Source organism: Podarcis liolepis (assembly GCF_965112155.1).
Source record: "Podarcis liolepis genome assembly, chromosome: 4".
NCBI classification, from domain to species: Eukaryota; Metazoa; Chordata; class Lepidosauria; order Squamata; family Lacertidae; genus Podarcis; species Podarcis liolepis.
The window spans coordinates 83,405,147-83,431,747 of NC_139558.1; the positions used below are offsets into that span (position 1 = coordinate 83,405,147).

General features: G+C 44.0%; 2 protein-coding genes across 7 annotated transcripts in view; both read right to left on the bottom strand.

The window, feature by feature from the left end:
* Nucleotides 1-26,601, bottom strand: part of PARP4 (poly(ADP-ribose) polymerase family member 4) — a 71,947-nt gene that overhangs the window by 38,115 nt on the left and 7,231 nt on the right. For 3 of the 6 annotated variants that reach the window (XM_083499163.1, XM_083499165.1, XM_083499161.1), the window contains exons 1-12: nt 14,681-15,133; nt 10,348-10,487; nt 9,771-9,999; nt 8,105-8,198; nt 7,449-7,521; nt 7,165-7,272; nt 5,675-5,824; nt 5,040-5,177; nt 4,177-4,347; nt 2,839-2,990; nt 1,910-2,047; nt 907-1,005 (exon numbers count right to left, since the gene is read on the bottom strand). In XM_083499163.1, the coding sequence (XP_083355289.1) occupies nt 907-1,005; nt 1,910-2,047; nt 2,839-2,990; nt 4,177-4,347; nt 5,040-5,177; nt 5,675-5,824; nt 7,165-7,272; nt 7,449-7,521; nt 8,105-8,198; nt 9,771-9,999; nt 10,348-10,479 (1,484 nt within the window). In that variant the 5' untranslated portion in view covers nt 10,480-10,487; nt 14,681-15,133. Of the gene's footprint in view, nt 1-906; nt 1,006-1,909; nt 2,048-2,838; nt 2,991-4,176; nt 4,507-4,675; nt 5,178-5,674; nt 5,825-7,164; nt 7,273-7,448; nt 7,522-8,104; nt 8,199-9,770; nt 10,000-10,347; nt 10,488-14,680; nt 15,134-26,601 lie in introns of those variants that run through there. The other 3 variants (XM_083499164.1, XM_083499162.1, XM_083499166.1) reach the window with 2 other exon arrangements.
* On the bottom strand, nt 15,834-18,232 carry LOC310704841 (disintegrin and metalloproteinase domain-containing protein 20-like). Its single transcript, XM_083498812.1, has one exon. It carries the CDS (start codon nt 18,093-18,095, stop codon nt 15,912-15,914), a length of 2,184 nt encoding a protein of 727 aa, XP_083354938.1. The 5' UTR covers nt 18,096-18,232; the 3' UTR covers nt 15,834-15,911.

The following is a 26,601-nucleotide window of genomic DNA, read 5'->3' on the forward strand; positions in this document are numbered from 1 at the left end:
CCTCTATATCCCTGGTGTTGCGCTGATTTGCTTCCCCATCTGCGGAGCTGCCTCTCTCCCTGCTGGGCCCTTCTCCAGCATCATTTGAGAGCCTTCCCTCCGCCTCTAGCTCCGATGTCAGTTCCCTGACACTATGTTTATTATGGTCCAGACCCTACAACAAACCCAAATGCCAACTCATCTGCAGGACTTTATAGTGCTAGTCACAACATCAAGGGTTCACTCATCAATGCACCTTCCAGTGTGGTACATATGCCACTCTGCATTCCACATAAGGCAAAATAATGGACGCAAATTTAATGTCACTGGTCTCACGCTGCCCCTCACAGAGCTGCAATTCCCAGCACCCTTAGCAAACCACAGTTCCCAGGAATCTCTAGGGGAAATCATGCGCTTTCAATGTTTGCTATGTATGCAGCCCAAGTCCGATACTCCATTCTGGTTCTCAAAACGGATTTCTCTGTGGGGAAAGCATGTGAAGCGGCACTTAAGTTTACACAGAAGCAAGAGGTCCAGAGGGAGACATCGTGAGGACGGGCCTTTTCTGGGGCGGCTCCCTATTTGTGGAATGGTCTCCTCAGGGAAATTCACCTGGCGCCTTCATTACATATCTTTAGGAGAAATGAAAATGTTTCTCTTCAACAAGGGCCATTGGCTGATTAATATTCTAGGCCCTTTTAAATGTGTTTGTTATTGGTTTGTGCTTGTTTTGTTATGTATTCTGTGTCCTCATTTTGTATTTTTATGTTGTGAACTGCCCTGTGATCCTCGGGTGAAGGGCGGTATTCAAATTTAATTAATTAATAGTAATAACAACAACAACAACAGGAGCAACACACATAGCACTCCCCACCAGGCAAGGCATGATAAGATCTCAACTGTTATTGCTGCCAAAGAACTGCAGACCTTATGGAGTCGCTGAAATAGATGCCGCTGCCCAAGTGACCACAATCCGTTCTTTCCACGCCATGCTCTTCAACGACAATCTTTGGCAAGAGCAGTCCCCTAGAAAAGCAGAAGATTTACACAGTAAAGGTGGAGAATCTTTTTCGCTTGAGGGACGCATTCCCTCATAGGCCGCAAGGCAGTGGCAGAAAGGCCAGAGGCAAAAGACGACAGAGCTCTTGTATGTATTCGAGCCATGCAAAAACCGGGAGGTTTCTAAGCACATACCCAAATTTCTCCATCCTCTGTCCGGGCAAGCAAGAGGCATTGCCACAGCGCAAGGACACAATCTGGCAAGGCAAAAGCCGGAGGGTGCAGAGAAGGGATGGTGAGGAGTTTGGCTCAGTGAGGAGGGATGCAGCCTGGAGAAAGTTCCAAGGGCTAGAGAGACGGAGAACTGGAAAGCTGCACTCAGCCCCTAGGCCTCAGGTTCCCCACCTCTGAGGTAAAGCACCTTGACATACTGACACACAGTTTTTCTACACTAATAATATGTGTATCAATATTGGGAAAGGGAAGGGGGAAGGGATAAACAGACACAAAGGAGCCCAGGTTGTGTGGAGTCTAGTTATCTCCCTCATTCTTCACCATCAATGGATGAGGACTGTAGAGAGATGGGCTGCCTCACTCCACCACACTTTCCCACTTACAGCTTGCAGACACACATTGCCTGCACAGGGGTGTCAGTAAACCACACTTCCCGCTTTGGACATTAATGGGAAGCTTTTGGGTTTGCTTCACGGCCTGCACAAACAGAAGAAGAAGCAGTAACAAGGGTGTGTGTGTGGGTGCATGCAGTTTGTGCATATCCTGACATTAAGGTAGAACTGGACTGTCCAAATGCGGCCATTGTCACTGAAAGATAACTGAGCCTTTGGCCAAATGGCTCTGTTGCCTTCTCGCCTCTCATGCACAGCAGAAAACCACCTGCAAAGCTGAGACAGACCATGACGCATGCATTTACCGGGAGAGGATTCCAACAAAGTTGTGAACAGACGAAGCGTGGTATAAAGACTGGACATTGCCAAGGTGGCTCTCGAAAGCTGCTACTTCCGTCATTCTGCCTACTCTATAGATCTCCAAAACTTCTACGGGATGTTCACTGCAAGAAAATTTAAAACGAATAGAATGTTCACAAAATGCATTTCCCCCCCCCCCCCCAGTTTATGCCCCCAGATTTATTCTGGCCACAGAGTCACTAAATGAGATTGAGCATTTTGCCACATGCATTGAATATGCCCGAGGTTCTCTTTAGAGGAACATGTGATTTATACATGTTACATATTTCATGTCTCACAAGATTTCGTAGAGCAATAGTTCTCACCCAGAATGTTTGTGTGTTTCTGTCTGTCTGTATTTGTTTCCAGTAGTCCAATGATCTTCACGGTGGTCTGGTTCACACAAACAGTAATCCATGGTTTATTAGTCAAAGCTTGATTTGTTTGAATGCACTAATCCAATTTGTTGATGGTTTAATGAATGATGGTTTGTTTTAACTATGGTTTGGCTGATTAACTATGTTTTAGGGGGGCACCAAGACATTTGTCACACAACCAAGGCATTAGATACTAGCCATCGCTTGTTTGCATGTCTGTGAGATGACTCACGGTTTGTTGTAAACCATGTCTTAGAGTTCTATACAAATTTAGTGAAGTTTAGTGTGAACAGACCTTTTCTCTGAAGTTAAACGCAGAGGCCTTTGAAGCCAGGCTCTTAGAGTAAGTGTGTTTTCCTATTAACATGGGTTTTTATAAATGTTTTGAATCTACCACCTATGTCAGTGTTTAAGAAAAGATTCTTTGAGGTCCTTCAAAATCATATTACGGCATTAAAAAATGATTACTGAATCTGGGTAGTACAACCCAGAAATTACACATCACAACTGAAACTCACCCAGTATACTGGTCCATCTTTTCTTCAATATCCTGAAACTCTTCTCCAAAGACAGGACATATCCTGCATCTCAGAGCTCGGTACTTGGAAAGGGACGGTGGGTTAGGAATTGACATGTTTGTTTCATGAACGTTCAGCATGTCCCTGATTAGCTATAAAAAAATAATATAGCAACATTCAGTGTTTGTATTTCCAAAACAAAGCTTTTATTTGTTTATTATAATTTACATTCTGCTCATTGTCTGTAGGCCCAAGAGCAGCTTACCTCAGAGGAAATATATGCAACAAATAATATTTTTTAAATCTGTTAAGACCAGGGATTGGGCGCCTCTGACCCTCAGGGCTAATGAACTCAAGTCAAAACATGGAGGCAACTTATAGACACCACCAATCATCAATACCTGCAAAGCCCTTCCCCAAAGTGCTGAGCAAGACAACACTTTGAAAGGGGCTTCAGAAGATCCCTGTGGGCAAAAGAGGCCACCTGTCAAACTTGTCCACTTCTGCATTTGGGGGTGGAAAAAACCAAATCATCAACTGAACAACCAAACACCCACAAAATAGTCAGCAAGCTTCATAGGACTCTTCTTCAACTGAGAAAATCCCCAGTGACAACACGGAGCAAATTTCAGAAATGTAAATTTCATAATTAAAATAGAAATTTTCATTTTGTAACTCATAAGACTGAATATATGGGATGGGATCATGGAACTCATGTGTGGCAAGGTTTTTTTTGCTGCAAATTTGTACTAGGCTTCCCCCAAATGATGCTTGGGCACCAAATATAGTGCCAGAACTGTTTCTGTGTAAATGTACACACGTTTTCATATATGCTGTAAGCTGCCCAGAGTGGCTGGGGAAATCCAGTCAGATGGGCAGGGTGTAAAAAAAAAAAATTATTATTACAAGCCGACAGGACCCTCCAAGAAATGCTCAAAGGAGCACCAGACAAACACCATTATGATGGCATAAATGTTTTCCCTCTTGGCAAATACTTTCAAATCTGTGTTCTGGACCAAAGCCCACAGGAATTCTGGAGCATAAGAACTCTCTATTGTTCAAAGAGGATAGAATCATATTTTCTGCTCATTTGAGGGGTGAAATTTATTCCATCAGGCTTTTAAAATAAATTTTATAGTTTTACCACATTTTAAATTTTGCTGAGTCATCCGTGCACCTCTTAGAGACAACTGTAATTAAGCAGTACATACATTTTTGAAATAATGCAATTAAACAAACATCTGGAGGGCTACAGGTTCCCCACCTGAGCACAACACACTCAAACTCTGGTTATACATAGGATACACTGAAAGGAAAGGTCAGATTCAACAACGTTACCTGACAGAGACTGTGCTTGGTAGATAACAACTTTCTGGTTACGTCATAATCCATAATTTTGTGAGGTATGATTTTATAAAACTCTGACATTATCTCCATTTTCTCTTTCGGCGATTCCAATAAATCCAGTGCCATCCTTGCTCGGAGCAAAATACCTTCTGCTCTGCTCACCTTTTAAGAAAATGTGGTATAAAAATGTGTTATTTTCTTTCTTGCCTTCTTCTTTTTTTTAAAGGCTCAGACAAATGTGAAGAGAGACAGACAAGGAGGGCTAAGGGTGCATATACACCCCATATATTTAAAGCACATTCCTGCCTGCCTCAAAGAATCCTGGGAATCAGTGGCGTAGCGTGGGTTGTCAGCACCCAGGGCAAGGCAAGTAATTTGCGCCCCCTAACCCGTGGATTTGCGCCCCCTAACCCGTGGATTTGCGCCCCCTAACCCCCAGATGTTGCGCCCGGTGCGGCCGGCCCCCCCTGCACCCCCCACGCTACGCCACTGCTGGGAATTGTAGTTTATTAAGGGTACTGAGAACTGTAGCTTGGTGGGGGTTACACTACAGTTTGCAGGATTGGGGGGGGGGCACAGCTACAAGGGATTCCACCACAAGAGAATTACTTCCACATAGCAGGACATGCACTTACGGAGGCTGTAGCCAGAACAGAAAGGAAAGAGAGAGAGGTGCGTCCCTTGCCTTCATAGAAATAAACCATTAACACGTTTAATGACAAACCTATCACAGCAACACTAGCTGTCACAATCCAGAAAGAGAAAGCGCATTTGCTTGGCATTGTATTTCTGTTGGCGTTCGAGGGAATTAAAGGCTCTCTGTGAGCCAATGTCTGCAAGTGGGATTGCCTTACATCGTTGAGGCTGAGTTCGGTTACTGGTTTAGCCAGCAGCGGAGTCAGGTGTCCAAGTGCTTCAATCCAGATCAGTTCCACAAACTTGCTGACTGTTTCAGGCAAAGAGCTGGAATTCGTGGCTTCTGCTATAAGCACCTGCAAACATACCACTGCGATCAGGCCACCCAGAAGTGCTCAATGGTAAATAGCAGTTTAAAAACAGAGCTAACAGAGAACATGTCGTGAATTTCAATAACTGACATTTCTCTTCAGAACGGCATTAATATTTTTAAAAATAGGAACAGAAGCAGCCAAGCCTATGATTCTATGAATTAACGTCCCAGTTCACATGCCACATTAAACCTTAACTATCAATAACTTTTGGTTTAAAATGAATGATTAAATGAATTAAAATGAATGATTGCATGCTGCTCTTAAGGGCCTGTTTGGCTCCTTCCCCTCATGTGATTTTGCCACATCAGGGGGGAAGCAAATCAGAATCTGACTTTGTCTTCTTCTTCTTCTTCTTCTTCTTCTTCTTCTTCTTCTTATATATTTATCTATACTCTGCCTTTTTCCATGATGGGACTCAAGGCGACTTACAGAACTGCTAAAAACACAGAAAACTGAATCCTTAAAAAAATTACACTAACCTCTTGCAGCTTTTCTGAAGCTAAATATTCCGCTTCATGGGGAAAACCTTCTTTGAACTGGTAATTCTGATTTTTCAGATTTGCAGTACAAAGCTCATAGACCATTCTAGCCTCTTCAGAAGTCCTTGCTGGTATAGATCGTTTCTTGAACTGAGAACAAAAGAGTGTCCCAATTCAAGTATTATTGTTTTTTAAGGGGAGGGGAGAAGAGAATCACAATAAGAGAGACATTTCTCATAAATTATCCTGGCATTGAGACAAACTTAAATTCTAGTTTTCCTTGTGCTGTGAGGCATCCAGCTGTGGGTTTGAGAAGACACACAAACCTGCTCCAAATGTGATTGCAAGCAGCGAACCCTGGGAATTGTTCTGCGACAGTTCTTAGGTCACAGGGTAGAAAAGGCGGCCTTATCGGCTGCTAGACAGGCTTATGCTCGTGACTGGAAAGGTCCTGTCAGGGAACTGACATCAGAGGCACGGGAGAAGGAGAGGGTCTCTGATTCTGCAGGAGAAGGTCCCAGCGCTAGGGGGAGACTCAGCTGGGAAGAAGGGGAAGGGAATAAGTGTAACACCAGGGATCCAGGAGAGCAACGGGACGAGGAGGTGCAGGGGCTCCAGGACTCTTCGCTGGAAGTTAGTGAGGAGAGCCCAGGCACCCCGCTACCCACGCCCACCCTGCGCAGGAGACTCCCGCGCAGTGAGAGGCGGAGACGCTTGGGCGTCAAACAGCTCTTATGTTGGCAGCGCTTTAAGAAACGCCCACAGACAGATTCTACGAGTGACTAAGGGCAGCCACGCGGAGATGGGCTGTGCAGTCCGAAGGGTTTAACCAGGCAATCTAATGTCCAAACGGGGCAGGATTACGCACGAGTAACTCCCAACCACTACAGGTCCCTCGTGTGAAATCCTGGAGACCCATTGCCAGTCAGTGTGGACAATACAGTGTTGGACAGGCCAATGATCTGACTTGGTATAAGGCGACATTTCCTAGCACAATTCAAAGTGTTGGTGCTGAATAACCTCGACCCTGTATACCTGAAGGAGCGCCTCCAACCTCATCATTCAACCGGGACACAGAGATTTGGCAGTTCCCTTCTAGCAGTTCTCTCACTGTGAGAAGTGAATCAGTTCAGAGGGAGCCTTCTCACTAGTAGCACCCACCCTGTGGAACACCCTCCCATCAGTTGTCAAGGAGATGAGTAACTATATAACCTTTAGAAGTCATCTGAAGACAGCCCTGTACAGGGAAGCTTTTTAATGTGCAATGTTTTATTAGTGCTTTTATATACTTTGGAAGCCACCCAGAGTAAAATAAAATTAACATTTTTTTTAATTATTATTATTATTATTACTTAAAAGAAGGGGGGAAAGAAAATCCAGAAAATTAAGCAAGAGCATAACACAACGTACGAAACCTCTCTCATTCAAGAGCATTCACAACATCAAAGAAACAAACTAATGCATGATCATAAACAACCACCCCAACTTACCTCTTTCCCATCCAACTGACTGTAGCATGTGCTTATGCAGAAAGGATAATCACAGTGCTGCTGAGAGCACTGAAGTTCAACCACCACATACCTGCCAGGTGCCGTAACCTGGGGTGGGGGAAAAAGGTGTTTAAGTGCATTTCTATTTGGTAGGCATTATCAGACTCATTTATTCGATTAGGTTTTTAACCTGACTAAACTAACCAAAGCAGCATAGCTTCACAAAATAATTAAAAAGTCAAACAAAAGCCATTTAACACCATCAGCAATATTGAAGTTCTTACCTGTTCAAGGACATCATACTTTGCAACCACAAAGCCTTCAGGGAAATAAGGAACATTTTCATCCTTATTTGATCTGGAACCAATAAAAAAAACAACAGCAAGACCAGACTCTTTATTACTGAATGCAACTGAGGCTGCAGTCCAAACCACCAGGATTCACTTCTGAGTAAACCGTAAACCTACAGTATTAAAGTCAGCCACCTAATGGAAACATATAAGACTTCTGAACTCTTTCAAAAGTCAGTGGTGAAGGCTTGCATAGGAACAAGAGTGTGATTGAGTTTTATTTTGCTTAAAAGTGCTAACAAACAAAGGCAGGTTTCTTTTTGCATTTTGCTTGCTTATTTAAATATGCCAAGGGTTCCATATGAAAAGTACGGTATCTTAATACTGGGTAGTGTCGTGGTTAAAGCGTTTAACTAGGACCAGGATTAAAATCCCAACTCAGCCATGAAGCTCAGGAGGTGATCTTGGGCCAGTCGCAAACCTGTTTGATCCTGCCAATTCTAATAACAGAGCAGCTGTAGAGAACCTTGGATGTTCTCCCTCCAAAGCATTTGCTCTACCCCTGAGCACCGAATCCCTCTCCAAAGGGAGAGAATGTCTGTCCTTCTTTAAGTGAGAAAAACAGAAGCCAGAAAAGCCAAGAAAATTACCTTAGCTCACCCACACTGCTGTTGTCCTGAGCCCTGCTGCTGTTCCATTCATTCTTTCCAGGAGTCCTCTTTTCTAAGTGGTCATCTTCGTAAACTATTTATTAAGACAGTAGTTATTTTTCTTATGCCCACCAGCTGCTTTTTGAATTAGCATTCATGTATATGAACCGCAACTAATAAATCTCAAAAATCAAGAAAGATAGTAAGAATCTGAAAGGCAGTTTCCGGTGAGAGATGTATTACGGTAAATGATTTTGCTTCACTTCAGCCCACCAAACTACCCTGTAGAAAGCAAGCTGCTTGGTTTGTTCCCAGACACCAACATACAGCTCAGCGCTTGGATCCCACCTAATTTTAGGGTTTAACTAGACGTGGGCTGCCATTTTCCCTCAACCACTGCCAAGACACATTATCTTCCTGCAACAGTAGACAGATCCTGCCATTTGCAGTAAACCTACTCTTTCCCTTTTGCCCTCTAATGAGACACAACAGCTGTCCATGCCACTTCACAAACAAAGGAAAAGATTAGACCACCTTCTTATTTCCTTGGCTTTTCATCTGTATCGTGTTTGAGCCTATTGTCACTAGACATATTAAATATTTATTTTATTACATTTCTATACTGTCCTTCATCCGGGAATGACAGGGCGGTTTAAAATACAAGCGGTGGCCATTTTGTGTGTGTCCAATTGATGTGTGGCTGCTGATCCCTGGGTCCTTTTGGACCCAGAAGATGGCAGAACAGGGGCAGAAGTGGGGCAGGGCAGAACAGGGGTTGGCCAGACTGGAGGTGGAAGAGGGCAGGGCGGAGCAGGCTTATGCGCACTCCACTGCCATGGGGACCGGAAACAGAACCCTGCGCAAAATGGTCACCGCCTGTATAAAAACACAAAAATACATAATGTAATAACAAAGAGAAGCATTATCCACACACACACAGTTCAACAGGCCATATATTACAGAATTAGCTAAAGGAGGAGAGGAATGTTTCTGCCTGGTGCCTAATTATTATCAGGGTACTCTTAGGAACAAAGAAAACAGCCTGACATCAAGGAACTTCCCTATTCCATCAAGCTCAGTGTTGCTTACACTGAATGACTCTCTAGGATTACTATTATTATCTATTGAATATATATACCGCCCTATACCCAGAGGTCTCAGGAAGGTTCACGGAATAAAACCAAGATATAAAACCACAAAATACCCAATAAAAATAAAAACAACAACCCAATAGCCCCCCCCAAAAAACACATTTTAAAAGGGCATAGGATTTAAATTGAATCAACCAAAGGCCTGGTTAAAAAGGAATGTTTTTGTCTGGCACCTAAAGGTGCATAATGAAGGTGCCAGGTGAACTTCCAGGGGGAGAGCATTCCACAGACAGGGAGCCACTGCAGAGAAGGCCCGTTCTCATGTTGCCACCCTCCAATCATTCTAGCCTTACCTGGAAATGCCAGTGATGGAACTTGAGACCTTTTACACGTAAAACATGCACTCTAACACTGAGCTACGGCCCCTGCCCAGCTTCAGCTTTCTATTTACTAGTACAGAAATTCTGCACCCCAAAATCCTTTTTTTTTTTTTTTTTGCAATGTGAATAAGTTGAGCAAACAGAAACCAATTTGCACAATCTTATTCTAGTTTAATAGACTTCAAAATGCTCTACCTCCAGAGGAGTGTTCCGACAGCAACTCATCTTCTGAGGAGGACTCTAGTCCATGAGAATTTTCCCTCCATGACTGCTGGGCTTCGTAGTCATCAGCCTGTAAAAGCCTTCTTTCTTTAACCGAGTTCCATATGAAATCAGCACCTACAATGGGCAGCTGATATTTCTTGATGGCTTTCAGATGAATGGAGCTGAGTGCAGTAGCGTCGTCAGTGACTACATGAGTACACTAAAATGTAATGAGGGGTTCAGTTTAGAAAATGAACTGTTCATACTAAGGAACATATTGTGGGTCTACACACAAAAAGAATCTTGAGGCAACAGTCACAGGCCATTACTCGGTGTCATACCAAACCCAAGGAATAGAGAAATCCTCAGAATCCCCCTGTTGAGGAACATATCCTCCTAAGGCCACATATAAGCCAAATATATAAGATCCCATCAATAATGATCATCAATAATAGCATCAATAATGATCAATAAGATCCCTTCAATAATGCAGTAGCAGCCAGAGCATAAAGTGCTACATTGCTTTACACCTCTGTTTACAACAAAGAACTAAACATTTAAAACTTACCTCATGATTTAAAACAAATTTAATCTGCCCACCGTTTTCTTTAATGCAGCCATTCAGTCTGCTCTTTTCCAGAACGGATAATTTTTTCACTTTCACGAAGAATACGCAGTTTGCAAAAATTTTCACTGTCATCCTGCAAACTAATAATAATAATTTATTATTTACACCCTGCCCATCTGGCTGGGTTTCCCTAGCCACTCTGGGCGGCTCCCAACCGAATACTAAAAACACAGTACAGCATTAAACATTAAAAACTTCCCTAAACATGGCTGCCTTCAGGTGTCTTTTAAAAGTAAGATAGTTGCTTATTGCCTTGACATCAGATGGGAGGGTATTCCACAGGGCAGGTGCCACTACCGAGAAGGCCCTCTGCCTGGTTCCCTGTAACCTCACCTCACACAGTGAGGGAACTGCCAGAAGGCCCTTGGCACTGGACCTCAGTGTCCCAGAATCTTTATATAGGTAAAGGAGGTATGGTTTTCAAGTTACCGAACAACACCCGCAACACCCATTCATGACGAACCTGTCATTTCCTCTTAATCTGTTTCTAGGTCCCTATCCTCCATGACATCTTTATCACAGAAATTCTATATGGGAAACATCCAAACCTGACATTAATTAAAGCTTTTTACTAGTCCACATTAGTCTCCTGCTCTCCAAAGCATAATCTGATAATAGCCTGGTTTGCACAGGAAAAAGTCACCCCATCCTGAGGTCCTACTCAAAGCGAAGAAAAGAGGAGATCCTCCTCCCACCACTCCGCTTTTCTCATAATGTAAAAATCTGAAGATTTGAGTTCAGACCCTTCAACAAACCCAGCTGTCAAATCTGTGCCCTAATCACAGAACCTAAATGCGTCAGCCACAACATCAAGGTCTTGTTCACCTGCTGGTATTCCAGTGTGATCCATCCCAGCAAAGCCCTTCTGTGTTCTACAGAAGGCATAATAATAAACGGACACAAATTTAGTATTGCTGGTCACATGCTGTGGAACACTCTTCCAGCACAGATTCTGCAGGCATCTTCCTCACTGTGGACTGTCAGGAATCTCTCTAATACTTTATTACGCCGACAGGAATTTTCAGCCATTTAATTTTATTTATTTTGATCAGCCAGTCATTTAATGATTATCTGTATTGGTTTAATCGTGATATTTTATGATGTGGTGGTACAGAAATACTTTTGTAAACAAACAAACAAATGTACATGCAGTTGAAACCAGAATTTTCAAAAACTAATGGAAATATATTTAAACCTCCCAGGACACTGTTGACAAATGGCTATCGCTGCACAAAGGAACTGGAAAGGGGGAGCCCAGCATGAAATGGCTGAGTTACAACATTCAAGGAAGTTTAAATCTATCACCTGTGGCTTGAATCAAGATAATGGATGTCACCGAACCTATTTTACATGCCTTACCATAACTGTCACAGTAGATCATGTGTGCATTTCATTTCTCTCTCACTTCGCTGCTTGCAACCAACCCCACCAGATATACCTGTCAGCTTAGGATAATGCCTCAGATATCTAATCACGTAGTAGATCCTGGTCTACGAAAACTTACGTAAGTGTGCTAGTCTTTGTGGTGCCAGAATACTTTTTGATGCTTGCACTGCAATCCAGCTAGTCCTCTGATAACTACGGTATATAACCATAGGTGGAAAGCAGGTTTTTCCCCTGGTAATGCAGTCCTACACATGTTGACTCAGAAGTAAACTACACTGAATTCAATGCAACTTACTTCCAGGTAAGCATATACAGGTGTGTGGGAGAATTGTGGGTGCTTCTTGTTTCTAGTACCTTTTACACAAAAGGCTCCATGCAGGACACAGACCACAGCAATTCACATACTACAGTTGCTAAGATACAGTTTTACACTGTGAGAGCACCAGTGAACAATTTTTCTAATATAACTAACCAAAAGAGCCATCCCCTTCAAAAACTGGTTTACAGGCTATTTTATAATGGAGTATAAAGTGCAGCTTTTTCCAAGTACCTAGGCAGACAATTGGGCTGTAAGTAAAGTCCAAAATGGCCTATAATGAGATTGTCCCTAGATAATGTATCCTCATGTAGCTTCATGTAGCTCAAAGAAATACCTTGGATCTCAATGTATGAGCACCAACCTTTATTTGTAGAAAAAGATTATTTATTTTCTATCCTGCCCTTCCTCCTAAAGCAGCAAACGAAACAGCAGAACAATACAAACATTCAATTTAGAACAAATTTCCTTGGAGCTAATTAGCTCCCAAAGTTTCTAGAAATAGCCCTGAACAAACTTACGCTGCAGTCTGCTCCCATAAGACTTAAACATTTCTGGTGTAAAACTGTCTACACGTCATTTACTGTACTTTAAATCAGGGATGGGAAACCTTTGGGCAGCTGAACTTCAGCTCCCATCAGCCCCAGCAAGCAGAGCTAATAACCAGGAATGACGGGGGTTGTAGTTCAGCAAGCCCACAGGCCAGCCAGAACCGCATCACACCCACGTTTTTGAAATACATCTTACAAAGGAAGCAACATAAAGAGATGCATTTCTGAGCAGAAAGCAACACTCTGTCAATTTCTGAATTTTAATTTGTTTTACACTATTCTATTGTGGTTTTCAGTTTTTGTATGTTTTAAATTATGGTTGCACTTTTTTGTGCTGATTTCATTCTTGTAAACTGCTTCGAGGGTGTTGGGATATATATATATACACACACAGACACACACAGTATATATATATACAGCTCGCCCCTATACACGAAGCCAAGCCAAAGCACAACTAAGTGCAGTACAGCCATCTTCCCAGAAAAACTCTTCACAAATTCAAGAGGTCAAGACACGAAGGCTTTAGCAACTAATCCACACCTAATGACCCACCTAAGTGGTACTCAGAATATCACTCAAGAAATCACTCAAGATATCCCTCAAGTAATTAAGGAACAAAAGAAGAAAAGAACACTAGCCTGGGAACTTCCCCTCTGCCCAGAACTTTTGAGGCAATACACCACACCCCTCTACAGTATTTATAGGAACTCAAACACTGAGATCCCGCTCTGTTCCAGTAACAAGAAGCCGAAAGCACCAGCCTGAAGATGACGAGTGAGACCTCGTCGAAACGTCGCCTAGACACCCCAACTTTTACACGGGAAGACACCCGAGGACACCAAAACCTATATATATATATATATATACACACACACACACACACATATATATATATAATGTAAAGGGACCCCTGACCATAAGGTCCAGTCATGACCGACTCTGGGGTTGCGGCGCTCATCTTGCTTTATTGGCCAAGAGAGCCGGTGTATAGCTTCCGGGTCATGTGGCCAGCATGACTAAGCAGCTTCTGGCAAACCAGAGCAACACACGGAAATGCCGTTTACCTTCCCGCCGGAACGGTACCTATTTATCTACTTGCACTTTGATGTGCTTTCAAACTGCTAGGTTGGCAGGAGCGGGGACCGAGCAACGGGAGCTCACCCCATCGCGGGGATTCGAACCGCCGACCTTCTGATTGGCAACTCCTAGGCTCTGTGGTTTAACCCACAGCGCCACCTGCGTCTGTGTGTATATTGTTGTTGTTTAGTCGTGTCCAACTCTTCGTGACCCCATGGACCAGAGCACGCCAGGCACTCCTGTCTTCCACTGCCTCCAGCAGTTTGGTCAGGGTGTGGATAGATAGATAGATAGATAGATAGATAGATAGATAGATAGATAGATAGATAGATATATGTGCAGTATTATTTTTTTAATGAAATACAGTTTACAGTAAAATTTTGGAGGAATATGTTCTGCTGCAAAGTTAGGTATGGTGGGAGTTCTAGTTCAGCTACATGGTGAGCATGGGCGGGGGGGGGGCAGCTGCCCCCACTAAAAGTAGAAATTGTAGAAAGATTTTGACAGGGTTTTCTGAGCACTCGGGAGTCAAAGGGAAGTGGTTTAAAACAACTGCTGTTGAGTGAGACTTTTCATTCCGAATCTGCTAGACAGAGCCAGAGAGAGGATGATGACAGATGGGTGCTCAGCCCCTCCTAACATAAATCCCGGCTACGCCCACGATCGGGAAGTCGGCAGGTTCCCTATCCCTGCGCTACCGCCTGACCCAAAGAGAAGCGAAACAGAAGAAAATGCAACCCCGAGAGGGAAAACAGGACCCGTTCACAAAGTTGCCAGCGCCCTTATCCCTGTGCCTTTAATACAAATGCGGGACAAGGAGCAAAATCTCCGTGGGTGGGGCTTTTTTTCCTTTCCCCTTCCCTGCCCCCCCCGCCGGCCTGCAGCGAAAGCGAAAGCGGTGCCTGATGCCATGCAACAACCAGTAAATAAAAGGCACAAGAACCTTGCCAGACAGGAAAGTTGGCAACCCTTCCTCCTCTGTCAGATGGCACCGTTAACTGATCTGCTCCGCCTGGAAATCAGAAACGAGGACGAGGCAGGAAATCCGAAGAGCACCTTGCCTGCTTGCTGCCTGCCGCCCCAGCCCTGGCAGCAGCTCGCTTCCTGGTTCCGACAAGGCTCACGCCCCCGAGGTTGCGCCGGATACCAGGAGGGGCCGCTGCAACCTCGCTGCCGGAGGGGGAAAGCCGGCCTCCAATCAGGAGTCAGCACTGGCCCGCCTCAGCGAAGCAAAAGCAATGGAAGGGCCAGGATCTGAACTTGGATTAATGTTTTCATCGCTGCTGGGTCATGATGATAGCAGAAGCTGGAGCTTAAGGCTGTGTGGCGGAAGCCTCGGGCAGCTGACCAGGGCTGCACTGAAAGAGCTAATCACTTTGGGACAATCTGCTAAGGCAGAGATCAGAAGGCTCCCAACTGCCTCTTATTTAAGGGCTTAAGAAAAGCATGCAATTTTGCAAACTGGACATTATCAGCTTTATTGTCGGGCTTTTGATTTACACCCGAATAAATAAGCCTTTGGGGCAGAATATCTGGACTTTTCAAGTTACGTGAGCGCTGTGTTTTTAGTATTTGCACAATCGGTGCTTAAACTCTGTTGTTTGTGATCGTTAAATATAATGGTAGGCTGTTTCATTTCAACCCTAACATTTAGTGCTATCACTGCTATCGCTTTCACTTTTGCAATGTTGTTTGCTGGACTAGGGTGAATTTACTATACAGTACAGTACTGTATATACCAGAGTCGTCCGCGACTGGACCTAACAGTCAGGGGTACCCTTACCTTTACTAGCATAATAACTGTGAAAATTAGAGGATTTGGGTATGATCCTATCCCTGTACAACTGAAGCATTTTAAAAAATACAATGGCTTAAATTGGTTTCTATAGGTATGGAGTCCTCCTGTTTAATTTGTGGATTTCATTCAGAGTGCATAGTCAATCGTTTTACAGCACAGATTTTCTCCTGCCCCCACTCTAGGACAGAAAAAAAGAATTCTGTTAAAGCACAGAGACAGACCTAACATACAGCAAACGTTTTTTGTTTGTGGATGAATCAGTTATTTATGTATGATACAGACTGAATTAACAAGCAGGTTTTCTCAAAAAACAACACCTTTATTCAAAGCTTATGAATTCCACTATATGTTATATAACACTCTCAGATACAACACTCTACAAGCTTTTGTGATCTCTTGAGGTTTCTCCTTCAGCGCTGATTCTGGCACTTAGTCTTCGAAGGTGGTTTCTCAGCGCAATCCTGTAATACAAAGCCATACTAACACCAAGAGTTGCAACAGAAACAAATAATACGCTTCCTACAAAAGTTCCCATAACGATACCACTCCAGTCTTTTGAAGTTGGTCCACTTTCAATGCTGCCCCCATAACCTTCCTTTAGGCAGTCAGGAGGGGCCCAGCCATAATTGCAATGGCAGTGCTTATGGTTGTTGCATATTCCCCTGTTATTGCACATTGAGACATTACAATCGTACTTCAAGAGGGACACGTTCTTGCATTCTGCATCAATACACATCATACCCATGCCACAAGGAGTCCCGTCTTGCACTGCTCCAATATCACCTCTCCCCAGTGCGTTGTGGTAGTCTGTACTCCAGCACTGAGTATCACCAACAGATGTTTGAATTAGGGTGCTGTGTTCCGCCAAAGAAGGTAATCCACGAATATTATCACAATGGATTCGGCCACACAGAGTATTATCAGCATTACACTTAATATATCTACCACGCCTAAAACCACAGTTTCCAAAGCGATCACCTTGAGCATTCAGTATTTTGTAACAACTCTCTGCAGCAACTGTTGCATCCTTGCCAAAGATGGCTTTGCACTGTGCATTGTGAGTAGTACAATGACCATGATAGCAATAGGCACCATCACTGCATGGGGCACCATCTTGCACATAAACATCCTCAGGACACTGCTCTGAATCCCCACTGCAGTACTCTGCAAGATCACAGACACTGATATTCCCTCTGCAAGTGTATCCGGCTGCACGGTACTGACACCTGACACAGCACTGTCCAGAAGCACAATTGGCACCTGGACGCAACATGCAGTTAGGCTGGCAGCAGGGATCCAATTCACACTGAGTATTGGTACCACAATCACATTGCTCTCCTTTTTCCACTACTTTGTTCCCACAGATTTCAAACTTGTATATTTGATCAGGGTCTGGAGGAATAAACATGCAACCCTTGTTCCTGTATGCGTAATACTCTGCATAACTGCAATTGCTAAACTTATCAGTGTTTACTGCAGCAGCATACATAATGCATCTATGCCTGTCACATTTACAATTTGCTGCATCATGATCCAAACCAATAGTATGGGCTAATTCATGGGCAAATGTTACAGAGAGTAAGTTCAAATCTGAAGACCTTAATGTTTGGACAACGGATGCCCAACTAGAAGTACAAATAGTGTTTACATACGCCAATCCAACACGATATCCAAAATCCTTGTGCGTAAATAAGTGAGCAACATCATTCTTTAAATGTTTAAGTAACGTGTCCCGTCTGTATGTATTAAAAGCATGAAGTGCGGCCCCCATTTGGTCACTAATATTTATTAGGTCCCTTTCTGACCATATCTCCAGCCCCACAAGAGAGATCTGAAGACCAAGTGGCTCGTAGAATCCATTTGCAGCATGGACGACGTAGAAAATAGTCAAAGCAGTATCAGTTTTGTTATTATTAAACTTAGCATATTGATCATGTGACACCACAATTGCCACCTTTGCGTATCTGATGTGTGGCCACCAGCGCCCCGCCGGAGCACTTTGTACTACAACACGCTCTGCCTCCCGGATCATGGCCTCTTGATGACTTTGCTCTTTCTCCGTCAACCCGCACCTCATGCGCGTGACATCTTTGTCCTCACTCAGCTGATACACCACATGTTGAAAGGTAGCAGATGCCTGGGCAGGGTGAATTTCAAACGTCTTGTTTTCTAATTGGAACACGCCCTTGAGTCCTCCTGAGCAAGTGGTGATGGTGGCTGAAGAGTTAGGATTGCCCTGTATGAAGCCACTGTAGAAACAATCGTCCCTGATGAAAGGATAGTCAACCTCGAGGTTCCCCTCATTGTAGGTGAAGATGGGAAAGTGTTTAGGAACAATGCCCTTCTTCTGCCTGAGATGCACCACCTGGCTCTTCCCCTCAATCTGCAGTAGGTAGCTGACATCCTGGATTTCCTCTTGTCCATATCGGATGCTCAGTCTCCTTGGGATGGTCACCTCATAAGAGGCATACCTAAAGCCCTGTGGTGGTGTCTGGCCACTAGTCTCAGCCAGGAGATTATTTAAAAGCATCACAAGTAGCCATGCCATAGTACCAGTCATCTTCCCAGAAAGATGGAGCAGGAACCATGAAGCATCAAATCTGGCACCTCATCTCGGAAAGGGAAGCCCTTTGTCAGGTTAGCAGATAGATGGGAGGGAGCCTGTATGCCATTTAAAAGAGGCAGAGGATTCTGAACATAGCAACAGTAAATAGATTCCCCTGTGGAATGTGGGTGGAACTTGGAATATAAAAATGGAATAGAATGGCATAGGAGGGAAAAGGCTTCTGGGAGGTGGCTGGCTGACAGGGCAGCAGGAAGAAAAGTTAGAAAGAGTCTAATAGCACCTTATAGACTTAACAGTTTTTGCTTTGCCATATGATTTTGAGGACTTAGAAAGACCACCAGATGGATGGTGATTATGATCAGTTGTCAGGGTCATTTCAGTAATGCTCATATGCTACTGTGAAAAGGACACTTTGCATACATTTAAGCACTAATTGAATTATCACATACTAGCAATGGAATAGAAAAAAGTACATATGCCTTAAATTAAAGTACATACCTTAATTTTTTCATAATTTTCACCATGTGTACAAAATAGTGTTGAATACTATTGTCCATGGGTCTGCTCAGCCCTGACTGCAAAGTCTGCTCTAAAATAAAGTCTTGAACCCTGCAGCACTCCTAAAGTACAACCTTCAGGAGTGATTTTCCCATTCTGGCTAGAGAGCTACTGGCCTACACCGTCATCTTGCTGCCAGTCAAGCTGTACACCTTTTCTGTGTAGCAGGGGCAACTTCTGACTCCTCTCTGTCTGACTCTCAGTCTCAGATCCTTCTCCTGATCCCCCCTGATTGCTCAAACCCTCTGCCTCTAGTCTAGCACAGTCGCTTCTGCAGACTGCTCTGCAGTGTCCTACACCACAATCCAGGATCTAAGCCATGGTGGGCAGCTCCCACCACTCTTCCTCATCCAGTCCTTCCCTGACATTGTGCCATTTTGAACCAAGATGGCAGACCAAATTAACCCTAATTATTAAATAGTAGCTCCCCTCCCAAAAGAATTTATTTAGGGCTAGGTCAAATGCTCTTCAGGTCAGGCTGGAATACTGGGTTGGTATGGATGGATGGATGCATGCATGCACAGCCAGCCCACAATTTCACAAATTGCACTATGCATTATTTTCTTTTTTTGTCCATTGACTTCCTGGGCAATGCTGGGCACTGCCCGCTAGTACCTAATGTTTGCTACAGCTTATTCTAAATTAAGTGAACACCTTACAAACATGCTAGGAACGGTTGGGACATTTTTCACTCATTTATTTACTTTGGCAATGAATGAAGAGAAACAGGATTCTGAGTGGGCAAAGGGTGAAGACTAAGGGACTGTTTCCAGGCACAATCTGGTTTGTTGCACTAGTAACCTCAGATATTATGGACTTCCGGGTTAGCGCCAACGGCAAATGGCGGATTCTCTCCGAGCTTCGGAGAGAATCGGCTCCGTGGGAGACGGGTCCCGTCGTGACAGCAACGCGGGGACCCTTAAAAATCACAGGCACTGAAGCCTGTGGACGTGGTGGCTCAGTGGGCACCATTTGCGCCCCCCCAACCCGCGAAGAAGCCTTTTTAAAGGCTTTGGAGTGGGGGAAGGTGAGCGGCGCGGTGCTGGGAGCAGATCGCTACTTCTACGGAGTGAAGCCGCAAGCCATGGCTGGAGAGCGCTGACTTTTTTCCTTGAATTTGGGACTGCAAAACAACAACCTGTGAGTAATAAGAAATCCGGACTTAAAATTCTCTTCAATTTCTTGAAATTCGGTACGACCGGGGGAGGTGTCAAAAGGAAGTCCGCCCCCCCATTCATGTAGATAATCTGAAGCAAGAATTAAACAGCTAAGGTCGAGAGAACTTTTCGTTTCCCTGTGAAATTAATTGTTATTAATTCCACGATTTTGATTTTGAAAGAATTAAGAACAGCCCTTCTTTTTTAAAGAAAAAGAAGAGAAACTGACTGGTAACACCCCCCCCTGAAACACGGGAGGGACCCGTGAAAGAGCTGGCTCCGGAGACATAAGAAATTTGACAGCTGTCAAACGAGCTGTCAAATAAGGAAAAGTCGCTTATTGATATTTTGGCTGGTTATTTGTGTCGAATTGGGCTCTGGGTTACTGGAAATAAAGAAGAAACAAAACTAAACAAAGTAACCTGACCGTTGGAGGAAAATACAAAGTAACTAAATCCCTCTAGAGGGGAATTAGAGACATTACAATGGCAGCAGATGGAAAAATACACGCAGAGCTTGAGAGAATGCTTTCTCTTGTGGGAAATTTACAAGATCAACAAAAAGCTTTTGCAACAGATGTTATGGCCTTGAGTCTCAAAGCAGATAAATTTGCTGACCATACAAAGGAATTGACTCAAAATACTCGGGCAGTCGAACAAGAAGATAAAGTTACTGTTTCAGAGGAGGAAGAAGGAGGTGTTGGAAAATTGACGGAGAAAGAGAATAACCAGAAGTCTTTAAAAATGTATTATAAGGGAAATAATTATTGGATGACAGAAACCTGGTTGGCAATTGAGAAGGAGGATCGCAGAGATTTCTTTATGGGAAGATTGGAAGACCTTGGGATTATAAATTTGTACAAGGTGAAAGATGGAGCCTTTGGATTACTCGGGACTTTTGGACTTAAAAGGAATATGAAACATCACTTGGGCTCCGCTTTCGAGTTTGGAGGTTTGGCTGGAAGAAATGCAGATCCTATTGAGATAGAGATTCTCTGAGACATGAAGTTTAAGATAAAGGTCTGTCAACAAAACCGGCTGAGAGGGTCCGAGAGAGAATTAAGGGCCTCGGATGTGAGGGATCCGGGCTGAGAACTGATAGGACAATGGACATTCTTTGGGGATCAAACCGGGAATGGGGGGAGGAAAGCTGGGATTGTAAAGGGGGTATAACTAGAATTTAATGTCTTTGTTACTTGGTATTTTTATGAAAGTTGGGAAACCGTGGGAAGGGATCTTGGGTCGACCTTAGAAAAGGATGTACTGATGGGTGTTTAAACGAATTATATAGGTAAAATACATAAGGTTAAAAACTAAGTATATATATTTTTGAAAGTTAAGCATATAAGCTAATTCAATAAGAATTTGCCGAACTAGATATTGGAATTGGGATACAAGAATGGGAGGGGAGGGGAAGTCTGCAAAAAGGGTTAAGAAGTTAAGGATTTGAAATTATACATGTTTGTGTTTGTGTTTGTGTTTGTTTGTCTATGTTGTGTATTGTATGTCTTTAAATTGTGTAAAATTCAATAAAAAATTTTATATATATATATATATATATATATATATATATATATATATATATATATAAAACAGATATTATGATCCAGTATGTGGGGACCCCTATATAAAGGCACGGGGGGATGTTGTTGCCCCCCTGTGCCCCCCTGCTGTGGAAGCTCGTGCCATTAATCCAAATCTTTAAATGTGCCACAACACCCATTCTGTTTTTAGTTAATTCACATTCCTGAAGGTTGCTCAGAAAAATTATGATTGATGATCAAGCCTAGTTGCTAGTGCACACCCTCCTCTCAACAACTACAACTTGGTGGAGATGTGGTCTCTATTTATTTAATAAGGGAGGGGTATTGAATAGCACAGTAGTGGGAACCAGCTGAAGGTGGGCATCTAGAAAAGATCCCAAACATTACACAATCACCACAGAAAAAAACGGGGAAGGGGGGGAAAGGGTCGATGGAAATTTATTTTAAGGTTACATGATAGCATTACTACCACTGTCTCCGCTTGCTGGATCATCACCTTGTTGTGGTGAGTGGGCTTGCATGTTCCTATGACCCCTGTGAACGAAGCCGTCGGGACTATCGCACTCCCAGCAGGGTCACCTATCGGCTGCTAGTCAGGCTTATGCTCCTGACTGGAAAGGTCCCTCGTGTGAAATCCTGGAGACCCATTGCCAGTCAGTGTGGACAATACCGTGTTGGACAGGCCAATGATCTGACTTGGTATAAGGCGACATTTCCTAGCACAATTCAAAGTGTTGGTGCTGAATGACCTCGACCCTGTATACCTGAAGGAGCGCCTCCAACCTCATCATTCAACCGGGACACAGAGATTTGGCAGTTCCCTTCTAGCAGTTCTCTCACTGTGAGAAGTGAATCAGTTCAGAGGGGGCCTTCTCACTAGTAGCACCCACCCTGTGGAACACCCTCCCATCAGTTGTCAAGGAGATGAGTAACTATATAACCTTTAGAAGTCATCTGAAGACAGGGAAGCTTTTTAATATGCAATGTTTTATTAGTGCTTTTATATACTTTGGAAGCCACCCAGAGTAAAATAAAATTAACATTTATTATTATTATTATTATTATTATTATTATTACTTAAAAGAAGGGGGGAAAGAAAATCCAGAAAATTAAGCAAGAGCATAACACAACGTACGAAACCTCTCTCATTCAAGAGCATTCACAACATCAAAGAAACAAACTAATGCATGATCATAAACAACCACCCCAACTTACCTCTTTCCCATCCAACTGACTGTAGCATGTGCTTATGCAGAAAGGATAATCACAGTGCTGCTGAGAGCACTGAAGTTCAACCACCACATACCTGCCAGGTGCCGTAACCTGGGGCGGGGAAAAAGGTGTTTAAGTGCATTTCTATTTGGTAGGCATTATCAGACTCATTTATTTGATTAAGTTTTTAACCTGACTAAACTAACCAAAGCAGCATAACTTCACAAAATAATTAAAAAGTCAAACAAAAGCCATTTAACACCATCAGCAATATTGAAGTTCTTACCTGTTCAAGGACATCATACTTTGCAACCACAAAGCCTTCAGGGAAATAAGGAACATTTTCGTCCTTATTTGATCTGGAACCAATAAAAAAAACAGCAAGACCAGACTCTTTATTACTGAATGCAACTGAGGCTGCAGTCCATCCCACCAGGATTCACTTCTGAGTAAACTGTAAGCCTACAGTATTAAAGTCAGCCACCTAATGGAAACATATAAGACTTCTGAACTCTTTCAAAAGTCAGTGGTGAAGGCTTGCATAGGAACAAGAGTGTGATTGAGTTTTATTTTGCTTAAAAGTGCTAACAAACAAAGGCAGGTTTCTTTTTGCATTTTGCTTGCTTATTTAAATATGCCAAGGGTTCCATATGAAAGGTACGGTATCTTAATACTGGGTAGTGTCATGGTTAGAGTGTTTAACTAGGACCAGGATTAAAATCCCAACTCAGCCATGAAGCTCAGGAGGTGATCTTGGGCCAGTCGCAAACCTGTTTGATCCTGCCAATTCTAATAACAGAGCAGCTGTAGAGAACCTTGGATGTTCTCCCTCCAAAGCATTTGCTCTACCCCTGAGCACCGAATCCCTCTCCAAAGGGAGAGAATGTCTGCTCTTCTTTAAGTGAGAAAAATAGAAGCCAGAGAAGCCAAGAAAATTACCTTAGCTCACCCACACTATTGTTGTCCTGAGCCCTGCTGCTGTTCCATTCATTCTTTCCAGGAGTCCTCTTTTCTAAGTGGTCATCTTCGTAAACTACCGTATTTTTCGCTCTATAACACGCTCCCAACCATAACACGCACATAGTTTTTAGAGGAGGAAAAGAAGAAAAAAAATATTCTAAACAAAACAGTGGATGTATGATTTTTGTGGTTCATGCTGTGGCCACAGACATGTGATCTGACGGTGAGTTTGGGGTAGGCCAATGCAAAAATCCTGAGGTTCCATGTGGATCCGTGCTTTGTAACCACGTTTTTGCACCACTGCGGCCCCAGGCAACAGTGGGTGCGTGATTTTTTTGGTGCAAGCTGTAGCCATGGACATGCTATGTGATCTGATGGTGAATTTGGGGTGACCCAGTGCAAAAATCCTGAGGATCCATGTGGATCCGTGCTTTGTAACCACGTGAATGAAGGAACTGTCAGTAATGTATGGTATCTCCAATACAGTGATGAAGGAAGGGGGGGGGGAGCTCACACTTGTCCTAGGCAAAGCAGCCAACTCCTATAGGCCTAGGTGCCTTCACCCCCTCCATTAAATATTTGAGGGAGTCATCCTCCCCCCCATGCTGATGGGCATTGCCATTCATATAAGGTACCAGTGTGCATGCACTTTGTCTTGAGATCATTGCAGTCTGTGAGATGGGGCTTACCTGTACCTGCCCCCCCAATATTTTTTGAAGTTGGAAGAGGGAGGGAGGGAGGGAAGGAAGAGAGAGGGGGAGCTCACATTTGTGCAGCTGCCTTGCCTCGAACCGAAGCAAAAAGAGGAGACGCAGGGACACGAGCCTTGTAAGCCGCTTTGTTTGAATTTACCGGTGAGGTGCTGGGGGAGGGACGGAAGGGGATGCCCTCTTTGTCCCTCCTTCCAGCTCATTGTAAAGAAAGCAGAGTAAGAGCCACTTACATGTGTGTAAGGGAGAGCCATAGAGCAGACAGACACTGAGAAAGAGAGGCTGTCTCCCTTTTCCCACCTTGGCTTTTACACGCTGCAGGCAGCTCTTGCCGGCTTCCAAGCTGCCTCCCTTCTCCCACCTCACCAAAAAGCCATAGAGCAGGCAGACAGGAGGAAGAGAGACTGTCTCCCTTTCCCCACCTTGTCTTTTACACGCTGCAGGCAGCTCTTGCCGGCTTCCAAGCTGCCTCCCTTCTCCCACCTCGCCAAAAAGCCATAGAGCAAGCAGACAGGAGAAAGAGAGGCTGTCTCCCTTCTCCCACCTTGGCTTTTACACGCTGCAGGCAGCTCTTGCCGGCTTCCAAGCTGCCTCCCTTCTCCCACCTCGCCAAAAAGCCATAGAGCAAGCAGACAGGAGAAAGAGAGGCTGTCTCCCTTCTCCCACCTTGGCTTTTACACGCTGCAGGCAGCTCTTGCCGGCTTCCAAGCTGCCTCCCTTCTCCCACCTCGCCAAAAAGCCATAGAGCAAGCAGACAGGAGGGAGAGAGGCTGTCTCCCGACACTCAGCTGTTGCTCAGCTGTTGCCTGCTTCTCAGCGAGCCAAGCGGAGGAAGAGAGGCTGCTGAACAGCCAGCAAGAGCGGCTCCTCCTGCCTGCATTCGCTCCATAACACGCACACACATTTCCCTTTACCTTTTAGGGGGGGAAAACTGCGTGTTATGGTGCGAAAAGTACGGTATTTATTAAGACAGTAGTTATTTTTCTTATGCCCACCAGCTGCTTTTTGAATTAGCATTCATGTATATGAACCGCAACTAATAAATCTCAAAAATCAAGAAAGATAGTAAGAATCTGAAAGGCAGTTTTCGCTGAGAGATGTATTACGGTAAATGATTTTGCTTCGCTTCAGCCCATCAAACTAGCCAAACCAAGCTGCTTGGTTTGTTTCCAGACACCAACATACAGCTCAGCGCTTGGATCCCACCTAATTTTAGGGTTTAACTAGAGGTGGGCTGCCATTTTCCCTCAACCACTGCCAAGACACATTATCTTCCTGCAACAGTAGACAGATCCTGCCATTTGCAGTAAACCTACTCTTTCCCTTTTGCCCTCCAATGAGACACAACAGCTGTCCATGCCACTTCACAAACAAAGGAAAAGATTAGACCACCTTCTTATTTCCTTGGCTTTTCATCTGTATCGTGTTTGAGCCTATTGTCACTAGAGATATTAAATATTTTATTAAATCTCTATACTGTCCTTCATCCGGGAATGACAGGGCGGTTTAAAATACAAGCGGTGGCCATTTTGTGTGTGTCCAATTGATGTGTGGCTGCTGATGCCTGGGTCCTTTTGGACCCAGAAGATGGCGGAACAGGGGCAGAAGTGGGGCAGGGCAGAACAGGGGTCGGCCAGACTGGAGGTGGAAGAGGGTAGGGCGGAGCAGGCTTATGCGCACTCCACTGCGCATGGGGACCGGAAACAGAACCCTGCACAAAATGGTCACCGCCTGTATAAAAACACAAAAATACATAATGTAATAACAAAGAGAAGCATTATCCACACACACACAGTTCAACAGGCCATATATTACAGAATTAGCTAAAGGCCTGGGAGGAGAGGAATGTTTCTGCCTGGTGCCTAATTGTTATCAGGGTACTCTTAGGAACAAAGAAAACAGCCTGACATCAAGGTACCGTATTTTTCGCTCTATAACACGCACATGACCATAACACGCACGTAGTTTTTAGAGGAGGAAAACAAGAAAAAAATATTCTAAACAAAACAGTGGATGTATGATTTTTGTGGTTCATGCTGTGGCCACAGACATGTGATCTGACGGTGAGTTTGGGGTAGCCCAATGCAAAAATCCTGAGGATCCATGTGGATCCATGCTTTGTAACCACGTTTTTGCGCCATTGCGGCCCCATGAAACAGTGGGTGCGTGTGTGTTTTTTGTGCAGGCTGTAGCCATGGACATGCTATGTGATCTGATGGTGAATTTGGGGTGACCCAGTGCAAAAATCCTGAGGATCCATGTGGATCCGTGCTTTGTAACCACGTTTTAAGTGGGGAGGAAAGGAAAAGCACTCAAGGGACAAGGAGCAGGCGTGGGGGGTGTGGAGAAGGATGCTGCTA

Coding starts and splice junctions, on each gene's coding strand:
- LOC310704841 (XM_083498812.1), bottom strand. CDS start 18,095: ATGACTGGTACTATGGCATGGCTACTTGTGATGCTTTTAAATAATCTC.